General features: G+C 46.3%; 1 protein-coding gene across 3 annotated transcripts; it reads left to right on the top strand.

The window, feature by feature from the left end:
- The first annotated feature begins 582 nt into the window (after positions 1 to 582).
- LOC143392818 (cytochrome P450 4F6-like) lies at positions 583 to 18,125 on the top strand. 3 transcript variants are annotated; one of them, XM_076846959.2, is made up of 13 exons: positions 583 to 662; positions 1,040 to 1,238; positions 5,004 to 5,148; positions 6,511 to 6,564; positions 6,655 to 6,782; positions 8,346 to 8,467; positions 9,153 to 9,423; positions 9,725 to 9,791; positions 9,949 to 10,078; positions 16,975 to 17,108; positions 17,205 to 17,269; positions 17,421 to 17,503; positions 17,858 to 18,125. In XM_076846959.2, exons 2-13 carry the CDS (start codon positions 1,041 to 1,043, stop codon positions 18,033 to 18,035), a joined length of 1,575 nt encoding a protein of 524 aa, XP_076703074.2. In that variant the 5' UTR covers positions 583 to 662; position 1,040; the 3' UTR covers positions 18,036 to 18,125. The 3 variants fall into 3 exon arrangements, with proteins under 3 accessions (XP_076703074.2, XP_076703091.2, XP_076703083.2); XM_076846968.2 differs by lacking the exons at positions 583 to 662; positions 1,040 to 1,238 and adding an exon at positions 2,832 to 2,855; XM_076846976.2 differs by lacking the exons at positions 583 to 662; positions 5,004 to 5,148 and having other exon boundaries at positions 1,087 to 1,238.
- Positions 18,126 to 19,404: the final 1,279 nt, after the last annotated feature.

The raw sequence follows: 19,404 nt of genomic DNA, 5'->3' as shown, positions 1-19,404 counted from the left end.
GACCTCCAAAGCTGAGCCTACAGATGTGCTTTTCCAGCTGGGCTCTTTATCTCCAGAATCTCACCCAGATAAATTAACCCTGTTGGATTCTTTGTTCCTGCTCCTTGAAGTCATGTCTCAATAAAAGTCCTGGGCTGCTAGAGACAGGACTTGTACTCTTGCCAGGCTGTGCCTCTGGTGAGCACAGGTCTCCATCTCTGAGCCTCCTCCTTCTGCCCTGAGAGATGGTGCAGGATGCCCTCCCCGTCTATTCTTGAAGAGGAGCTCAAGGAGCCAGGAACCTGGCCCTGGTTTCGGGCCACCCAAACTCTCAAGTTCATTGCTTTTGCCTGCCATCCCTTGGGCTTCGAAAGGCAGAGGCTGCAATCAACCTGGGAGCCCAGAGTTACCTTTGCCCCTAAATCAGGCAGAAGGCATGAAATCCTGAGGATCCACCCATGCCTGTGACCCTGAGGTGGCTTCCTCTGCACCCAGCTGGCTCCTCCCCCATGTCCTGGCTGCCTTCCCAGGGAGGGAGGAGGCAGTCAAGCCTGTGGGGATTGGCTGGCTCAGCCCTGCCCAGGCCAGCTTCCTGCAGCCTCCTACAGGTCGGGAGCCAGGGACAAAGAGGTCCTAGAGGAGGGGAAAGGAGATTGTGGGGGACAGGCTACTCCTGATAGAAGGTGCCAGGCAGGGGTGGGAGAGGGGGGCCTTGGCCCGGAATGGGGAGGGTGACACCCAAGGCTGGGGAGGCTCCAGGGAGCGTGTTGGCCTGGTGTCTGGGTAACCGAGTCCCTGGCCACTTCCCCATGATTCAGGCTGAACTCCTCTGGGCTTTGAACAGCCTCTCTCTCTCTCTCTCTCTCTCTCTCTCTCTCTCTCTCCTTGGCTCTCCCTCCCTCTCTTCTCCTTTCTCACGCCTCTTCTCTGGATAGCCCTGGGTCTGCCCCCTCTCAGTCCTACCCGCTTCTTGAAGTCTCCACCCCTGTCCAGTGTCCCTGGAGTTTCCTTCCCTTTCTAGGGCCTCAGTAGCTCACCGTCTGTCCCATCTTCCCTGCAGGATGCCGCAGCTGAGCCTGTCCTGGCTGGGACTGGGGCCCTGGGCAGCCTCTCCTTGGCAACTCCTGCTGTTGGCCGGGGCCTCCTGGTTCCTGGCCCGCATCCTGACCAAGATCTACACTTTCTATGACAACTGCTACCGCCTCCGATGCTTCCCACAGCCCCCCAGACGGAACTGGTTTTGGGGTCACCTAGGCCTGGTGAGTGTGGCATACTGCGTCTGGAGCATCAGAGTGGGTGGACTTTCTGAGGGGGGGAGTGGGTTCAGAGAGCTGGGGCCAGGGAGTGGACTCGGAGAAGTGAGGGAGACGGTGGGCAACCTCTTTTTCCTCTGCCCACGGGATGCCTTCCCTCTTCTCTGTCCCCTCCTGCCCTGAGCCCTTTCTCTTTCTTTCCCTTCCCTACCCCACTGCTTTGGGTCACATGGGTTACTGCCTTCCTCCCCATTAGTGCATCCTGTCCTGCTTGGGGTGCTCCTGGGGAAGACTGCACAGAGCTGGGACCCATGGCCAATCCACTCTCCATCCTTGGATTTGTGGCCTCTGTGGGGGCATTATCCAGGGTCTACTTCCTGCCTGGCCCATCTCTGTTGGCCTCAGGGCTGCCAGTTCTCTGCATGAATGAGCTGTGACCCACCTCCCCCGCCCCCCAACATCCCCACAGGGACACAGCTGGGCCAGCGGTTTCTCTTCCCTCTCCAACTTCTCAGGAACTTCTCTTTTCTTATCCTGCCCTCCATCCCCAAGATGTATCAATGGACCCAAGTCGGCCACTTTCCCTCTCTCACCTCTCTCTCCCTCCCTTCCTCTCTTTCCAGGGCTGCACACATGCTCCGTGAATCCTCTGTCACTGAGCAGCCCCCAGCCACTTTCTTTTCCAGAAAGAATTGCCGTGACCTCTGCCATGGTGGCTACGCCTGCTGGGATGGGGCTCCTCACTCACCATCCTGGGCCTCATTCCCAGAGGCCTTTGCTATGTGCTGTGTGCATCCGCTATTTCCAGAACCATACCTTGGCTGTGCTGTTACTTGCTGGAGCATCACCTCCAGTGCCACTGATGATGTGTGGCCGCCGCTCACTACAACTCTCCTTCCAGCTTTCTTGTTCACCTCCTCTCGTCACCCTCAGGACTTCCATCCCCTCTGCACCCTAGTCCAACAACTTCTTTCCAATCCTCCTTCCTCGACCACCTCTAGCTCAGTTCCTAACATGACTCACAAGCTGAAGTCTTTTGCTGTTTGGGCTTTTCTACATGGATGTTTGGGAAAAAAATTGCTTTGGATAAACTCAGCCAACCATGTTCTCTGATGTCTTCTCCACAATGATGCTGGAGAAGGTCACAGAACTGGACAGTTAGGTTCCATGTAGATCCCTATCCACTCACCTCTAATGTGATTCACTCTGCACCAAACCTCCCATCTTCTTGATCAGCCTCAAGGATGAAGATTCACCTTTGTTCATGGCCTCCTTTTCCCTGCTCATTCCTCATCTGGTCCCCACCCCTACCACCCTCATGACCTCCAGTTTCCCTAAATCCCATGGACATCTCCAGCCCCATCCCATCCATCTCCCAGAAGTTCTCTGCTATGTTAACTGTCCCATGCCCAGGGACCTCCTCTTCTCTTGGTTCCTGGATGACACCTTCCCCTGGTGTCTCCTGAGCTCCCTGTGGTCCCTCTATCTCCCTCCGGCTGTTTTCTTCAGGCTTTTCATATGGGATTCTCTGGGATCTCAAATTCTCCTCCTCTCTCTCTCTCCTGAAGCCACCTCCTTGGCCAGGGGTCCAGCTCCTAAGTTGACCATCAGTTCCCTCCTGAAGTGAGTTCCAAGTTCACATCTCTCCTGAGCTGGGAACTAGGATTAGAACTGCCTTTAAACTTGTTTTCTGAAAAGCTGGGGAGGAACCAGAGCTAGTGGCAAGAGGCTGTGCTGGGGTTTGGCGACAAGGGAGAAAGTTGGATGGAGTGAAATAGCTATGAGTCCACAATGAATGGGGGTGAATCGTAAGGTGTTGGTGGGGAGGACAGAGAGAGAGAGAGAGAGATGGGGAGTTGAGATAAGAATAATCAGAGACATAGAGACAGAGATGCACATATTCATGGAGGGGGGAGGGAGGCAGAACCGACACAGAATGAGGAGAAAAGATGGAAGAACATACAGAAGGACAGATAAACTGGAGTAAAGAAACAAATGCAGACACAAGTATCTATCTATTTAATCTCTACCTCTGTTAGCTACTTATTTATCTTTAATCTATTCAATATATTATCTATTCATCTTACCTGCCTATAATGTGTCATTATCTAGCAATCGTCTATGTATCTATCTTATCTATATTTAATTTATCATTTCTCCAACTGTCAATCATCTGTATGTTCATCTCTGTATCCCTATCTGTCTATAATGCATCACCTCCATCACTAATCTATGTATCCATCTTTGTATCTCTTTTGTTGCTGAGGTCCAGCCCCGGCGGGGGAGTGGGAGGTGGAGAGAGGGCCCAGGGTGGTCCTGAAGGAGGAGTGGCATCGACAAAAGAAGAAGAGTAGAGCAACCTCCAGAAGACATCTCTCTGCCCCTGGAGGGACCTTTATTTTTATACCTTTTTACAGGTGTTTTCTCAGGTAGTTAATGGATAGCTTCAAAGCCTGAAACTTTTTTGATTTACATAATTTTCAAGAATTACAATCTTTTCGGACATATATTGATTACCTAAGATATTGAGTACATTGTTCAAAATATTTTTCTGTAACCTTAGTCAATCATGATTAAGCTTTTACGTTTTCACGTCAATCACTAGGTGCTAGGAGACGCAACTAGACTACATGACCTATTATTCACTTCTAACTTTAAAGCATACCTATAATTATTTCATTAACCTTTAACTTTAAAGCATACTTATGATTATTGGTAAGCTTTCTAACTTCTAAACTAAAATCCCAGTAAAACACACTTAGAGTAGTGAAAGTCTATTATTTAAAAACCTACTACTCTAAAGTGCCTCTAAACTGTGTTAATTTTACATTATTCTATTTCATTTTCTAAGGTAATTTCCTTTCTTCATATGACTTATTCAACTGCTTCCTTAAAGAACTTCCTTGATCCTTGGTCAAAGCACACCAATTCTTATGTCTTTGTAATCTTTTAACTAAAGGGTAGGATTTACACTTCAACTCATTTGTCATTTATATTAACTACATGTTTTCCATTTTCATCATAAATTTCTGTATAAGGCAAAGGAGGGTCTATTGGTTGGGTAATGTATTTTTATTCGCCTCTTGTCCTCGAGGGGTATCATAAGCTACACGGTGGTCCTTGTACTGTGGGCACAGCAATTGTTTTCTGTAGCTGGGCTGTTGTAAGGTTGTGGCTTTTGGATGGGGTTGGGGGAGTCTAGTGTAAATTGTTAACCATGGGATAAATATTTCTGCTGTTTAGGCTTGAGGAATAACACCATTGTTTGTATCCTGAGAGACACTGAAACGCACCTCATGTCTCAATTGTATCCTTACTCTCATTCTGGGACTTTTCCTGCAATCTCAGGCAATACGTACTTCTATTATTGATTGACGTATGCCCTGTTATCCATATCATGAGGATCATAAACAAAACACTTAACATTCCTAATGGTTCCAGTTTCCAGATGGTGTGGCCCATGCTGTGACCCTGTCAGACAGCGGGTGTAGGAACACCTTCACCATTTTATCTATCATACCTATCTATAATCTATTCACAATATATCACATCTATCTATCTATCCATCATCCATCATCCATCATCCATCCATTCATCGTCTGTATACCTATCTAGAAAAAGAGATGAAGAGAGGGAGGGTTCAGAGACACATGGATAGAGATACAGAAACAGAGACAGACATGAACATTTCAGGTGGAAGGGGTAAGAGGGGGGGCTGTGGTGGAATCCAAGTCCCCTGGCAGGACTGGCCTCAGCCTTCTCCTTCCCCAGGCACAGAACAATGAAGAAGGCATGCGGCTGGTGGAGGAGCTGGGCCACTGCTTCCGTGATGTCCACCTCTGGTGGGTCGGGCCCCTCTACCCCGTCCTGCGGCTTGTCCACCCTAAGTTCGTTGCCCCCCTGCTCCAGGCCCCAGGTATCTCTCCCAGTCCTGACCCCTGGCCTCTTTTCCCTGTTCCTGTTCCCAGCCCTTCCCACCTCTGGATAGGCCAGGCTGAGCCGGGGAAGGGGCGATATCCAACAAAGACCATGGCTCTGCCTATAACCTGCAAGTGACTCTGGACAGGGTCTTGGCCCTCTCTGGGGGCTCAGGTCTTTTTCAGTTGTGAGTGATGGGAACTCAACTCCGTGTGGTCTAAGCAAAGAAAGGGGATCTATTCACAGTAAAGGGCAGGAGAATGTCTTCAGATAAGCTGGGTCCAGTTCAAACAATACCAGCAAGAGTCTTCATCTCAGTTCTGCTTCCTCCTGTGATGGCTTCACTCTTATGCTGCTAAAGATGAGTCCTAGGATCTCAAGTCCTGGGGAAAATTCCCTGTAGTTCCAGGATTCTCTTAAATTTGCCTCATTTGAGTGAAGAACCCATCTTCACTTAGTCACTGTGACTTGATTGTGAAGGCCTAGCTCAGCTCTGGATGGTGGAACCACCTCTCAGCTCCTTGGATTAAGGCTGGGGAAGGTGTGAGGTGCTGGTTCCAAGAGAAAGGATCCAGCAGCTGAAACGGAAGACATTTATCTACTAGCTGTAAGACAGGCAGTTTCCTGGGTAAGGAAACTGGGGCTCAGGGAGGTACTATGACTTCTCAAGTTCACCCAGCATACCAAGGCCTCCTCCTTAGTGCTGTGCACTCTGGTATGTCTCAGCTGCCTCTGATGGAAGGGTCCCTAAGCTCAGCCTCTGACCAGGGAGGTGGATCCTCTGGCCTTTCTAGGAGCCCTAACACTTAGTGCTTAGTGTGGAGTGGAGGAGGACACGGAGACAGTCAGGGTCATCCCTGTGTCACATCTGGAATGTTAATGGGACCACATTTAAATCCTGTCTGGGGATCATATGTAGGTCACATTTGGTTCATGTCAGACTGTCTTAGACTGTCTATTTCAGACCATGTGGTATCATGTCGGGGCAGATCATGTATGTTGTGTAGTGGCGGGTCACGGTAACACATGTTGTGTCCATGACATATGTCCCCAGCATGTCAGGAAATGTCAGAGAGTGCTGAGACAGGCTTTCTAGCCCCTGGAAAGGTGTGTTGTTGAGTGCCGGGCCATTCTCGAGTGAGAGAGAACACGGAGGCGTTCTGTCAAGGCCTGCTGGGGGTGCTGAACCTCTGCTTCTGCAGCCTGGTCTGGTGCCCCTAGTTCCTCACTCCTTCCTGATTCCTATGCTCTTGGCTCTCTTCCTGCTGGTCTGGGCTCGGAGGAGGGAAGTGCAGACCCTTGGCTGGGGATCTCCACCCTACCTCACTCCATGGGCCCTGATGATGCTCACTTTTGCCAGCTATGGTTGTACCCAAGGAAATGGCTTTCTATGGCTACCTGAGACCCTGGCTGGGTGAGTAACTGCAGGTGAAAGGGATTGGGGACAACCCGGGGGGCCAGGGAATGGTGTTGCCTTGCCTACTGCCCATGGCTGCTCTACCAGGGGATGGGCTCTTGCTGAGTGCCGGTGACAAGTGGAGCCACCGCCGGCGCCTGCTGACACCTGCCTTCCACTTCAACATCCTGAAGCCCTACATGAAGATTTTCAACCAGAGTGTGGACATCATGCATGTGAGTTCCTTGAACCCGGGGCCCAGCTAGAAAGGGGGAGTGGCTTCCAACAGGTCTGGTGGTCTGCAGACCTGTTTCTGCTGGTAGATTTGGGGCTATAGCTTTTTCTCTCCAAGTCTTGGCTTCCTCATCTGTAAATTGGGAGTAATGACCTCTACTTAAAATGAGGTCAAGATGATGTCACAGAGCTATGATCCTGGCACATAGTGGGTGCTTATAAGGCATTAGTTTCTAGTGTCCCTCACAGAAGCCCTAGAAACTCAACACAGTTATGCTGTATACAGTAGTTCTTTCTGCACAGTCTACTATTTTAAAACTCATTGGCTTTAGTGGTCCAATGGGATTCTTCCATTTGTTTCTTATCTACCAAGCCTGGGCTTGCTAGCATGGCAGAGACTGGGTTGAGAGAGAGAGAGAGAGAGAGAGAGAGAGAGAGAATAAACATTCAGTCCCTCTCTATGCTTAGTTTTAGAACTAGCACATGATTTTTTGTGTGTGTGCTGGAGATTGAACCCAGGAGTGCTCAGCCACGGAGCCACATCCCCAGCCCCTTTAGAGCCACATCCCCAGCCCCTTTAGACATGGTCTTTCTAAGTTGTTTTAGGGCCTCACTAAGTTGCTGAGGCTGGCTCTGAACATACTCTATGGGTCAAAGCAAGTCTCAAATCCAGCTTAGGTTCAAGAGATGGAAAAAAAAAAGGAGCTACAAAGTCTCAAAGGCTAAGACTGTGCTTGGTTGGACAGCAGCGTGTCTTAAGCAGGGAAGGGCCGTGTTCAGAAATTTTAGGGAAAGCTGGGTGTGGTTGTGCACATCTGTAATCCCAGCAACTCAGGAGGCTGAGGGAGGAGGATCATGAGTTCAAAGCCAGCAACCTAGTGAGGCTGTAAGGAGCTTAGTGTGACCCTGTCTCAAAAAAAAAAAAAAAAAAAAGGACTGAGGGTGTGACTCACTGTTTAAGCATGCCTGGGCTCAATCTCTGGTACTAAAAATAAATAAATAAATAAATTTTGCAACATTTCCAAATCCTTCATTATGCTAATGAAGATGATAATGCTAGCCAACACTTACTCCGCACTGACTACATACAGAAACACTGTGCTAATGTGATTTTCACAACCCTCTGAGGTAGAGAGGATTATGATTGCCACATTGAATGATGAAACCAAAGGTCAGAGAGATTATGGAGCTTGTCTAAGTTTACCCAGCAGTAAGTGAGCAGGCATTCTAACCTGGTTTATCTGACATTGAACCAGGTAAACTTAACTAAATGTTGCTGAAGACTTGGCAGGTCACTGACCTGGGGGAGGGCAGTGAGTTGCCCAGGTGCATGGAGCATGGGGGGCAGAGCTGGACTTGAGCTCAGGTCTCCTGACTCCCACCTGAGTCTTCAGCTCCTACTAGGAACAGCTTCTGCTCCCACCAAACCTGGTCCCTTCTGGGTTTGGGAGCCTCAGGCACAGGACCAGAAGGCTGGCTCTGGGGAGTCCACCCTGGTAGGAGTAGTTGAGCACGGGCTCTGGGAGCCAAGGCCAAGCCCCAGCCCTGTTCCCTTCTCTGGCCAGGCCAAGTGGCGGCGACTGGTCTCAGAGGGCAGCGCCTGTCTGGACATGTTTGAGCACATCAGCCTCATGACCTTGGACAGTCTGCAGAAATGCGTCTTCAGCTTCGACAGCAATTGTCAGGAGTGAGTTCTTGCCCAGGGCCTGGGAAATTGGTGGACGAGGAAGGACTGACCAGAGGAATCAGTGGAAGCTTCTGGAGGGGGTGGGTCAGAACTGGGCACTGAAGGACAGGGAGGGGAAGAGATAGTAGTCTTTCCAGGTAGCGGACTTGTGTGAGCAATGGCGAGTGGGCTCACAGCAGAGCATGTGCAAGAGTAGTGAGGATACCCCTTGGAAATGAGGTTGGAGGGCAGGAGTGGTTACATCTTGAGGACACTGAGCAGCCAGGCAAAGGGGTGTGAACTTTATCCTGGGGCTCCCAGGGAGCCATGGAAGGTGTGGGAGCAGGTGAGAGTCATGGTCAGAGCTGAACTTAGATGTTTGATTCCCTGGAAGACTGACTGTCGCATAGACACAGGGTGCAAGGAAACCTAGAGAGCAGGAGGTCTTGGTGGAGAAAAGGAGGCAGATTTAGGAGAAACCAAGGAAGAATGGGCAGGAGCAGATGTTGAATAAGAGGGTGAGGAGATAAGCATCAGATCCATGCTCTGCCCTGGACACCTGGGACGCGAGCCAGCTCAGAGAGAGTGGCACAGAGGAGTGTGCTTGGCAGCATGCCTTTCTGGATGGTTTGTGGCCCTGGGACCCTGGCTGGGAGGTGCTCCCTGTGTGCTAAGGAACTGCTTCCCCTCTGTCCTGGCCCTGCAGGCAGCCCAGTGAATATATTGCCGCCATCTTGGAGCTCAGTGCCCTCGTAACCAAACGGCACCACCAGATCTTCCTGTACTGGGACTTCCTGTACTACCTCACTCCTGATGGGCGCCGCTTCCGCAGGGCGTGCGACCTGGTGCACGACTTCACAGATGCGGTCATCCAGGAGCGGCGCTGCACTCTGGCTGCCCAGGATGTTGATGACTTCCTCAAGGCCAAGGCCAAGTCTAAGACTGTGGACTTTATTGATTTGCTCCTGCTGTCCAAGGTGGGCCTCCCTGAGACTTGAATTCAAGAGGTAGCGTGGACCTTAATGGTAAATATTAGACAGAAGTTGAACGGGATTGAGAAGGTTGTGGGGAGCCATGGAAGGTGCTTGAGGAAAGGAGAGACCAGTCAGAGATCAGTGCTGGAGGTCCCGCTGTAGAAGGCTGCCTCTGAGGAGCACAGAGGCAGGAAACCCGGGAGGAAGAACTAGGTCAGGCTCTGGAGATGATAAGAGACGGACCCTGCTGAGACCCAGGTGCTGTTAGACTTGGTCTGATTTGAGGGTCTTGCCCTGTGTCCAGGATGAAAATGGGAAGAAGTTGTCAGATGAGGACATACGAGCGGAGGCTGACACCTTTATGTTTGGAGGTGAGGGACTAATGTGGCAGTACAGAGGGGGTGGGGTCATGGCATTCTGTCCCTCCTCCCCTTTCCCCACCCTTCCCAGGACCTCAATGCTTGGGCGCTGTCCACCCTCTGGTGCTGAAGCAGCCCAGAGGCCCAAGGCTGCCTGACTGCCCCTCAGGCCATGACACCACGGCCAGTGGTCTCTCCTGGGCCCTGTACAACCTGGCAAGGCACCCGGAATACCAGGAGCGCTGCCGGAAGGAGGTGCAAGACCTGCTGAGGGACCGTGATCCTAAGGAGATTGAGTGGTGAGTGAGTCCTCAAGGCCCTCCCTGAGCCCCTCTCATGGGCCCTGCTTCCCAGGTGGGGAACAGGAAGATGTTTTTGCTGGGAGTTATCTGGGACTCCACATGTATCACTTTTTGAACTTGCTAGGCAACATTTAGCAAAATCAATTCCCTTTTCTGAATCTCTTTTCTTCTCTGTAAACTGGAGGGCATCTCTACCCCATAGAGTTACTTGGAGAACTAGTGACAATATAAGTCGAGCAGATGCCACCCAGCATGGATTCAGTAAATGAACCATCCTTCTTTGCTTTGCACTTCTGTCTAAACTTGCATTTCCCTAAGACATTTACTCCCCTTTATTATTATTATTATTATTATTTTGGTACCGGGGATTGAACTCAGGGGCACTCGACCACCGATCCACATCCCCAGCCCTATTTTGTACTTTTTATTTAGAGGCAGGGTCTCATTGAGTTGCTTAGCACCTCACTGTTGCTGAGGCTGGCTTTGAACTCATGATATTCCTGCCTCAGCTTCCCTAGCCACTGGACTTATAGGTGTATGCCACCATGTCTGGCTTTAATTTTTATTCTTTTAAAAAACTTGCAGGCTATTCCAAGAATTCACAAAGATCTCAGAGGGCAAAACTCATTCATCTCTTCATTTGGTAAACACATCCATATTTTCAGCCCTGCCATCTTCCAACTATGTGTCCAGTCCCATTTTTAGAGTTTACTTTCATATTTACTTATTTGCAATGAGGTCTTGCTATGTTGTCCAGGCTCAAACTCCTGGGCTCAAATGATTCCAGCATCTCAGACTCCAGAGCTGCTGGCACTCTGGTTACATGCTTACATGCCCATCTTTCCTTTTTCATTTTAATCCTACCTGGACAAAGCTGGGGCAGAAAGAATGGAGGCCAGACTGGTAGTGAGACAGTGAATACAGATTTTTCCATATTGGATGTGGGGATCAGACGAGCTGGTCAAGGGGGACGGTTGTGCAGAGGCTAGGTTGGGAGTTTGTACGAGAAGCCTGGCATGTTTAGGGTTCAGGGGAAGCAGTGGCTGAATCTTTGTGAAACAGTGTCAAGAATAGAGAGACTCCTGGGTGTGGTATCAGATGCCCTGCTTGCAATGCTTTGAAAACCATGTTTGGACTTTTATCAAAGATGTGTCAGTTTGAGTCCTTTGGAATCCCATATTAGAAGAAAGATTAAAGTGGGCAGGGATGCCGCTGTTAGGGGAGCCAGACATTGGGCACAGATGCTCATGTGCTTGTGGATCAGCATGGTCAGTTATTGGCTAGGTGCTGTCTGGGAAAGCGAGGCTGTGGCTTGGATGCTGTGTGGTAGAGCCTAAAGACTCCGTAGCTGGAGTCTGACAGATAAGTGCATTTCTTGCAGCTGGACAGCAAGTTCTTACTTAAAGGAAGATTCATGACTAACACAGAGGGCAATGAGGAGCCATGGCAGATATTTCAGTAAGGGAGGAGAAGATCAGATCTGGGCATTAAGAAACATTTCTCTGTGATTATGAGGGCAAATTGGAGGGGACGAGGTGGGGCCCAGGGGGCCAGGGATGGGGAAGAGGTATTGGACTGGTCAGACATTTTGGAAAGTGTCCTCAACTTGGAATCTTTGCCCAGTACAGATGATGTTTTTGTGATTCCTCCACCTTCAAATAATTATGCCCTTGTTAAAAGTTCGAACAATTCATTATAACCCTTTTGTATTGTTTAGGCCATCATTTGTCCCCTTCCTGCTTTTGATGATTGCCTGTGTCTTTCCAGACAATGTTGGGTCTGTTCACATTCTCTCCTCTTGCTCATTCTTTCCTTCCCTCCATTTCTGTTCAGCTGAGAGGAGATACAGAGCCCTCAGCTCCCACACTGAAGCAATAGCACTTCAAGGTCTTTTCTTTTTTTTAAACTCAAAATTTGAAAGATAACTTTGAATTGTCAAGACAATCATGGGAATACATTTTTTCCCTTTCAGAAATTGAAACACTGAAACATTATAAATTACGTTTCTCTTTAGTTTTTTTTTTAATATTTATTTTTTAGGTGTAGATGGACACAATACAACACCTTTATTTTTATGTGGTGCTGAGGATCGAACCCACGTCCCGCCCGTGCTAGGCGAGCGCTCTACTGCTGAGCCACAATCCCAGCCCCTCTCTTTAATTTTTTTAAAACTTAAAAATTTTGAATATATATATATATATATATATATATATATATATATATATATTGGGTAGAAAGAGATGTTATGGTTTTTAATATAATGTAGATTGATTATATGAAACTAACATACCCATCACCTCAACTACTTAACATTCTTTTATAATGAGTATATTTGAAATTTACTCTCTTAGCAATATTGGAATGTATAGCACTCAATCATTAGCCACATTTACTATTCGGTTCAATTGATCTTAAAGAATGAAGCTTACTAGGAGTTGTGGCACATGCCTGTAATCTCAGCAGTTTGGAAACTGAGGCAGGAGAATCACATGTTTGAGACCAGCCTGGGAAACTTAACAAGACTCTGTCTCAAAAAATAAAAAAAGGATGGGATGTAGTTCAGTGGAAGAGCACCCTCGGGTTCAATCCCGAGTATCACAAACAACAACAACCTGCTTTCCCCTATCTAGCTGAGACTTTGGACCTTTGGACTATCCCTTCCCCATCCCCCCCCCATGGCCTCTGATAACAACATGCTAGTCTTTGCTCCTAGGAGTTCAATTGCTCTCGATTCTACTTCTAAGTGAGACCCCGCAGTACTTGTCTTTGTGTGTTTGGCTTATTTTACTTAAACATAACGCTCTCCAATTTCATTCATGGATGCAGATGACCTTGTTAGCCTCCTCCCCACACCTGATCCTGTCTCCTGTCTCCTGAGAGGTCTCTAGAGCCAGAAATTTGTCACATGTCCTTCCAGATCTTTTTCTTGACACTGATTCTACAGATGTGTATAAATATGCCCTTGTTTTTACACTCAACACTGTGTCTTGAAACTCCTTATTTTGAGTGCTATGGAGCATGCCATAGTTTATTCATCTCACAACTCTGTTGGGGACATTTATGTAAACATTTTCAATTATAAAAAACATTGCTGAATTCCCTTTAGTATCTCTGTACCAGTCTATCCTCTAGAGTGTGATAGGACTAGTGATACCTATTTCTACCTTTCAGGTAGCTGTATCGTATTCCACCATATCCTTATCAAAACATTCCCCCGTCAATGGAAATTTGTACAGTTTCCATCTTTTTGCTATCACAAACACAACATAGTAAATATCTGTATACCGACACTTTGCTTACACATGTGAATACCTTTGCAGGACAAAGTCCTAGAAATGCAGTTGCTAAAGAAAAGGTACTTGACTTTTATAACTCAATAGCTCTTGGAAAATCCAGTCTTACATAGAAACTGTGAGAATGCTCCATTTCTTGAGTGCTTACCGAGAGTTAAAGTTTTTAAGAAACTTTAAAATATTTGCCAATCTGATAAGTGAAGTATAATTCTTTGCTATTTTAATGAACATCAATTTAAGCACTAGTAATGTTGAGCTTTGGGTTTATCTGTTGATAAGCCATGCATATTTCTTATTATGTGACATATCAGTTCACATAAAATTTATCCTTTCTACTTTGGGATTTTTAGTTTTTTCTTATTGATGTATAAGAACTCTTTACATATTAATAAAATTAGCTCTTTTTTTAAAAAATATTAGTTATTGATGGATCTTTATTTATTTATTTATTTATTTATTTATTTATTTAAATGCAGTGCTGAGAATTGAACCCAGTGCCTCACACATGTTAGGCAAGTGCTGTACCACTGAGCCACAACCCCAGCCCCAAATTAGCTCTTTTTTTTCTGCCATGAAATATCCTTCCCCAAATTACCTTTGACTTTAATTTTTTGTTTGAGTTCATTTATTTTGGTTTGATTCATCTACTTGTAGTCAAATTTATTAATTCTTTTTAAGGTCCTGTTTTTGTTTATTTTAAAATTTGTGTTTAGAAAAGCATTTCACACTTTAATTTTTTTGCATTTTTTTTAGTTGTAGTTGGACACAATACCTTTATTTTAGTTATTTTTATGTGGTGCTGAGGATAGAACCCAGCACCCTGCACGTGCTAGGTGAGGCTCTACTGCTGAGCCGCAACCCCAGCCCCATCACATTTTAATTTTAAAGTGTAAAGTTCTTGTGTGTTTTCCACTAAAGGGTTTATTTCTTTTCAAATATATTTTATTTATTTAACATTTTATTTACTTTTTATATTTAACATTTCCCTATGAAATCTATAAGTATAAGTAATGTTTAAGTATTGAGGTATAAGTACTGAGGTAAGAATCTATTTTTTCCCAAATAGCTAATTGTCCCAACAGAATGTAATGAACTTATCTTAGGATTTTAAACAGTTGCTTCATAATAAGCCACCTTCATTTATGTATTTGAGGTTATTTATGGACTCTAATCTGTGCCATTTATTTATTTAGTGATCATAAGCTCCAAGAATCTTTATTATCATACTTTTAAAAACACTTCATATTTGATAAAGTTTGTCTCATCTACTTATTTTGCTTTTTACATTTTTTTCTTGACTTCTTATTTTTCCACATGATAGCTATAATCAGATTGGCTAGACTGAAAAAATAACCTTGAAAATTTTAAATAATTAATTTTTTTCAAATTAAACTCCTCAGATGCCAGGAGTTGAATTAACCACTCTCTCCATTTCCTGACTAGATGTCATCATTTTTCCGTGCAATACTTATTTTCTCCCATTTATCCCAAGTCTAGCCTTCCCTAATGTGATTCTAGAGAAACCGATGCTTTTATTTGTAAAATTTGTTGTTGAAGTGGGTATATTATAAACTTTGCAAATATGCTGTTGTGTCACAGGTGTGATACTGGTTTTCACCTTTTCCAGAGATGCAGCACTGGGATTTTATTAGCCTTCCATGGTTCTAAGTCCATGTAGATTATTGTGTTTAACTGTCATGTGATGCTTTCGTCTTCAGTCCCCTAGTGCTGAACACTCAGGATGCTTCCATCCTGTCCCTGCAGTGAACATCTTTGCATGTGACTCTTCATCCACTTGTCTGAAGACCTCTCTGAAACCTATACTTGGGAGCCAGTTGGAAGGGTTGTAAACACATACCATTTTTCCTTGACCACATACTGGCAGTTGCCCTCCAGAATGGCAGCCCCTGCCCATATCCCCACAATCAGTGCATGAGATCCGCCAACCCCTCCACACACCTCAGCCAACCCCCCCGCCTCAGCCAACCCTCAGCATTCCTCACATTGTTGATTCCTACCTCAAACAGATATATATAACATCTCATTGTTAATAACTTCCATTTCTCTGATAACCAGCGACTCTGTGCACCCCTTCTTAAATCTCTTGTGGTTGATCTCTGGGAGTTCCTAGGTTATATCTTTTTGTTTACTTTTTTCTTGGGTCACCTGTCATTTTGTTTGTTGATTTGCAGGAATTCCTTGTATATTCAAGATATTGTTCTAGATCTACATATATCTCTGAACCTCTCATCAGAATGTGAATTTGGTCCATATATATTTTATTATATATATTTTATATATTCATACCTTATATATTTTATGTTTATATATTTATATATTTTATATATTATATATATTTTATTATATAGTAATTCTTCATTTTTGTTTGTATTTATCCTTTTTAATTTTGGTTTTATGGTTTGTATTTTTGAGATTTTAAGAATTCCTTATTGCTAGGTCACAAAAATGTCTGTTATCTTCTTTGTAGTTTTTTTTTTTTCTTTACTCAGGCTGGGAAGGGGGTGGACTGATGGGGAGAGTTTGTACATGGGTACAAAGTTATAGTTAGGGGGGAGGAATAGTTCTGATGTTCTGCACAATAATGTATTATACATTTCAAAATAGCTGAAAGAGAATTTTGACAAAGATATGACAAATGTTGGAAATGATGGATATGCTATTAAATTTACAGTTTTATCTTTTAGTTATGGGGGAGGCTCCACCCTGCATGTGGAGTAGAGGAGGATTTAGTTCTTTTTGTTTCCATATTGCCAGTTATCTGAACACCTCCACCAGACCATATATCCATTTTCCAAGAATGTGTGGAACCTCTTTACCAATGCTAAAGTTGATGTGTCTGACTCCAACTCTCTGCTTTGTTTTATGGATCTATTTTCCTGTTCTTGTTGCAGTACTATATATTTTTTTTAAAATATCTTAATTATTATACCTTTGTAATAGGTCTTAATAATGGGTAGATTAGGCTCCTCTTCTATGATACTTTTGTTTTTATATTGACCCAGCCCCTGATGAACTTTAACCCTTCCAATTATAATAAGATCATTGGGCTGGGGATCTAGCTTAGTTGCAATAGTGCTTACCTCTAATGTGCAAAGCCTTGGGTTTGATTTCCTGCACCAAAAATAAATAAATAAATAAATAAATAAATAAATAAATAAAAATTGTCTAGTTTAAAAATCCAACTATATTTTTATTGGACCACATTGAATATAAACTGATTTAGAAAGAATTCACACCTTTATGTTAATAGGTCATGCCTCCCTAGCATGTGAGATGTTTCTGCTTCTGTTCAATCATTTTAATAATGCTTTCTTTCAAATATATCAATACTTTTAAGAGTACACTTTTGAAAAGTGTGTTTTGCTGAGAAATATTTCTAAAAACACCAGGTCAAGTTTTCTTCTAGTATTTTTGTAATTTTGATTTTCTAATGTTTAAACCTTTGATCCGTCTGGGATTCATTTTGCTGTAGGACAGAGGGGCAGAGGGCGGTGGCAAGAGGGTTTCATGGGGCAGCAGTAAGGCTGGGGGAGTTTTTCTGTTTGCTCCTTGGATAATTGTTTGGGGGCGGTTCCTTAGGGACGACCTGGCCCAGTTGCCCTTCCTGACCATGTGCATCAAGGAGAGTCTGCGGTTGCACCCCCCAGTCACAATCATCTCCCGCTGCTGTACCCAGGACGTTGCCCTCCCCGATGGCCGGGTCATCCCCAAAGGTGCCCACAACGGCAGGGGGAGGAGGCTCCTGGGCACGGTGGAGGTCTCATGGGGCAGCACAGACTTCGTGCTGATTGTCCCCTCTTTCCCTACAGGGAACGTCTGTGCCATCAGCATCTTTGGGATCCATCACAATCCATCGGTCTGGCCAGATCCTGAGGTGCTGCTCCCCCTCCCCATTCCCGGGGCCTGGTGATGGGGCGCGGACCTGACCTGGGACACCAGATGCTGTCCCTCTACTGCACCTGCACGACTTCCCCCGGGTGGCTGGTGTGTCATCTCCCAGCAGCCCTCTCTTGCCCTGTCCCCAGATCTATGACCCCTCGCGCTTCGACCCAGAAAACCCCCAGAAGAGGTCACCTCTGGCTTTTATTCCCTTCTCGGCGGGGCCCAGGTGAGGGCAGCGGGCATGGAGGCGGGAGGGTGAGGGTGTGCAGAGGGCCTCGTCCGAACGCCCCGTGCCTGATTGTGGGGGCGCGTGCGTCACGGGCTCGAGGTTTGGAACGGGATCCCAGGAAAGGGGTGTGTGTGGCAGAGTCCCCTCCCTGCTGCTGGTGTGAGCTGGGGCAGGAGTCTGGGCCAGGCCCCGGGACATGGACGGACGCCCACAGAGGTCCAGGCGCGTCAGCGTCCCTCGCTGCCCCTCAGCTTGATCTGGGTGGGTGGGTGGGAGGTCCCCAGCTCGTAGCGGTGGGATGCAGTCCAGATGGGGATCCCCACACAGTGAGAGTCCCCACCCCGCCCGCAGGAACTGCATCGGGCAGACGTTCGCCATGAACGAGATGAAAGTGGGGCTGGCGCTGACGCTGCTGCGCTTCCGCGTCCTGCCCGACGACACCGAGCCGCGCAGGAAGCCCGAGCTGATCCTGCGCGCCGAGGGCGGGCTCTGGCTGCGCCTGGAGCCGCTGAGCGCGGATGCGGAGTGACCCTCAGAGAGCTGTCCTGGGACACAACACCCGCCCACCCACCTTTGCAGATTCCCAGGAATAAGATGGTGATCGCCTGTGCTTGAACTTTACCGAGCGCCAGCAGGGGGCGCTGGGGGACAGAGGTGACGGGGCGCGTGGGTGGGGGGAGGCGAGGCTGAGGTCTTTGAGCCCAAGACCCTGACAGCGTCTCTGGGTGACCACAGCGCCCCGCGCTGATGGCAGGTTCTCCCGTTGCTCAAATAAGGATTTCATCGTGTGGACCAAAGGCAACCATGGGAGGTGTTTGAGCAGGAGAGGAACCAGGATTGAAGGCCGTGTTGAGACTCTGTAATGCAGGCAATTAATAGCACTAACATTTCTGCCACCCTGACCTTTATTCTGATCTTAATACACCCAATCTTTTCTCACCTCAGGATTTTTACTGTTTCTATGGTTACTAAATGCCTATGTTTATTAAACCTAACAAGCCTGGTTGTTTTACAGTGTATCTGATCATTGTGGTATCTGTGCATCTATTACATTGCCTGTCATTTTTTTGCTAATTTTCACTCACGGGGGCCCTGATTTTTGTGTTCCTGCTTATCTTCGCCTGGGTATTTGCTAACAGATTGGAAAGAATATTTGTAGAATTTGAAGAAGACAGTTTTCTGTAGAGGTGTCCTTGGAGCTCTTGTGCTTGAGGATTAAGTTAAACCAAGTTCCAGGCTTGTGGTGCCCAAGGTCACTGAGGCCATTTAAACACAAGCTGACCAAACACTTGTGTGGCTTCTTGGCATCAATTTGCTCTCTCCCTGGGAGATGTAGATCATTAAGGTTCTTATGTGACAAGAACCTTCTTAAAAATTCTCCTTCTTGTATTGCTCCTTGTCTTTGATTTTTTTCCCTTTCATCACAAGATCATTAAAACAGAGCTTCATATTTTATTGTTTAGCTTGAGAAACCCCAGTTCCTTTACCACCTAATAGTACCCCACTAGTATATTCTGGAGATTGAACAAGTTGACATGCACAACACAACTGAACCAAGCATCCACATCCACATCTCTTTAAGCACCCACAGTCCATGAAAATTAGTTTTCTTCTTTCTCTCTTCTTTTTGGCATTACATTTTAGGTTTTGAAATGTTTTAAAGTCACACTGAGCCATATCCTCAGCCCAAAAGAGGAGTTTGAGTTTTGAAAAGTGTGGCTAGCATCTGTTGGAGAAAACCATTGGAATATTCAGTCAGCTTTTTTTTTTTTTTTTTTTTTTTTTTTTTTTTTTTTTTGGTGCTGGGGTTTGAACTCAGGGGTGCTTAGCCACTGAACCACATCTTCAGCCCTTTTAAATGTTTTATTTAGATACAGGGTCTCCCTGAGTTGCTTAGG

This window comes from Callospermophilus lateralis, chromosome 1 (assembly GCF_048772815.1).
Source record: "Callospermophilus lateralis isolate mCalLat2 chromosome 1, mCalLat2.hap1, whole genome shotgun sequence".
Lineage (NCBI taxonomy): Eukaryota > Metazoa > Chordata > Mammalia > Rodentia > Sciuridae > Callospermophilus > Callospermophilus lateralis.
The sequence above is the reverse complement of the archived record's forward strand: the minus strand, read 5'-3'. Positions and strand labels throughout refer to the sequence as shown.

Bases quoted from the DNA above. Each gene is read 5' to 3' on its own strand.
- LOC143392818 (XM_076846959.2), top strand. From the start codon at position 1,041: ATGCCGCAGCTGAGCCTGTCCTGGCTGGGACTGGGGCCCTGGGCAGCC. The intron at 6,783-8,345 runs GTGAGTTCCTTG...TTCTCTGGCCAG, and splicing joins AGAGTGTGGACATCATGCAT to GCCAAGTGGCGGCGACTGGT. The intron at 17,109-17,204 runs GTGCCCACAACG...CTTTCCCTACAG, and splicing joins TGGCCGGGTCATCCCCAAAG to GGAACGTCTGTGCCATCAGC.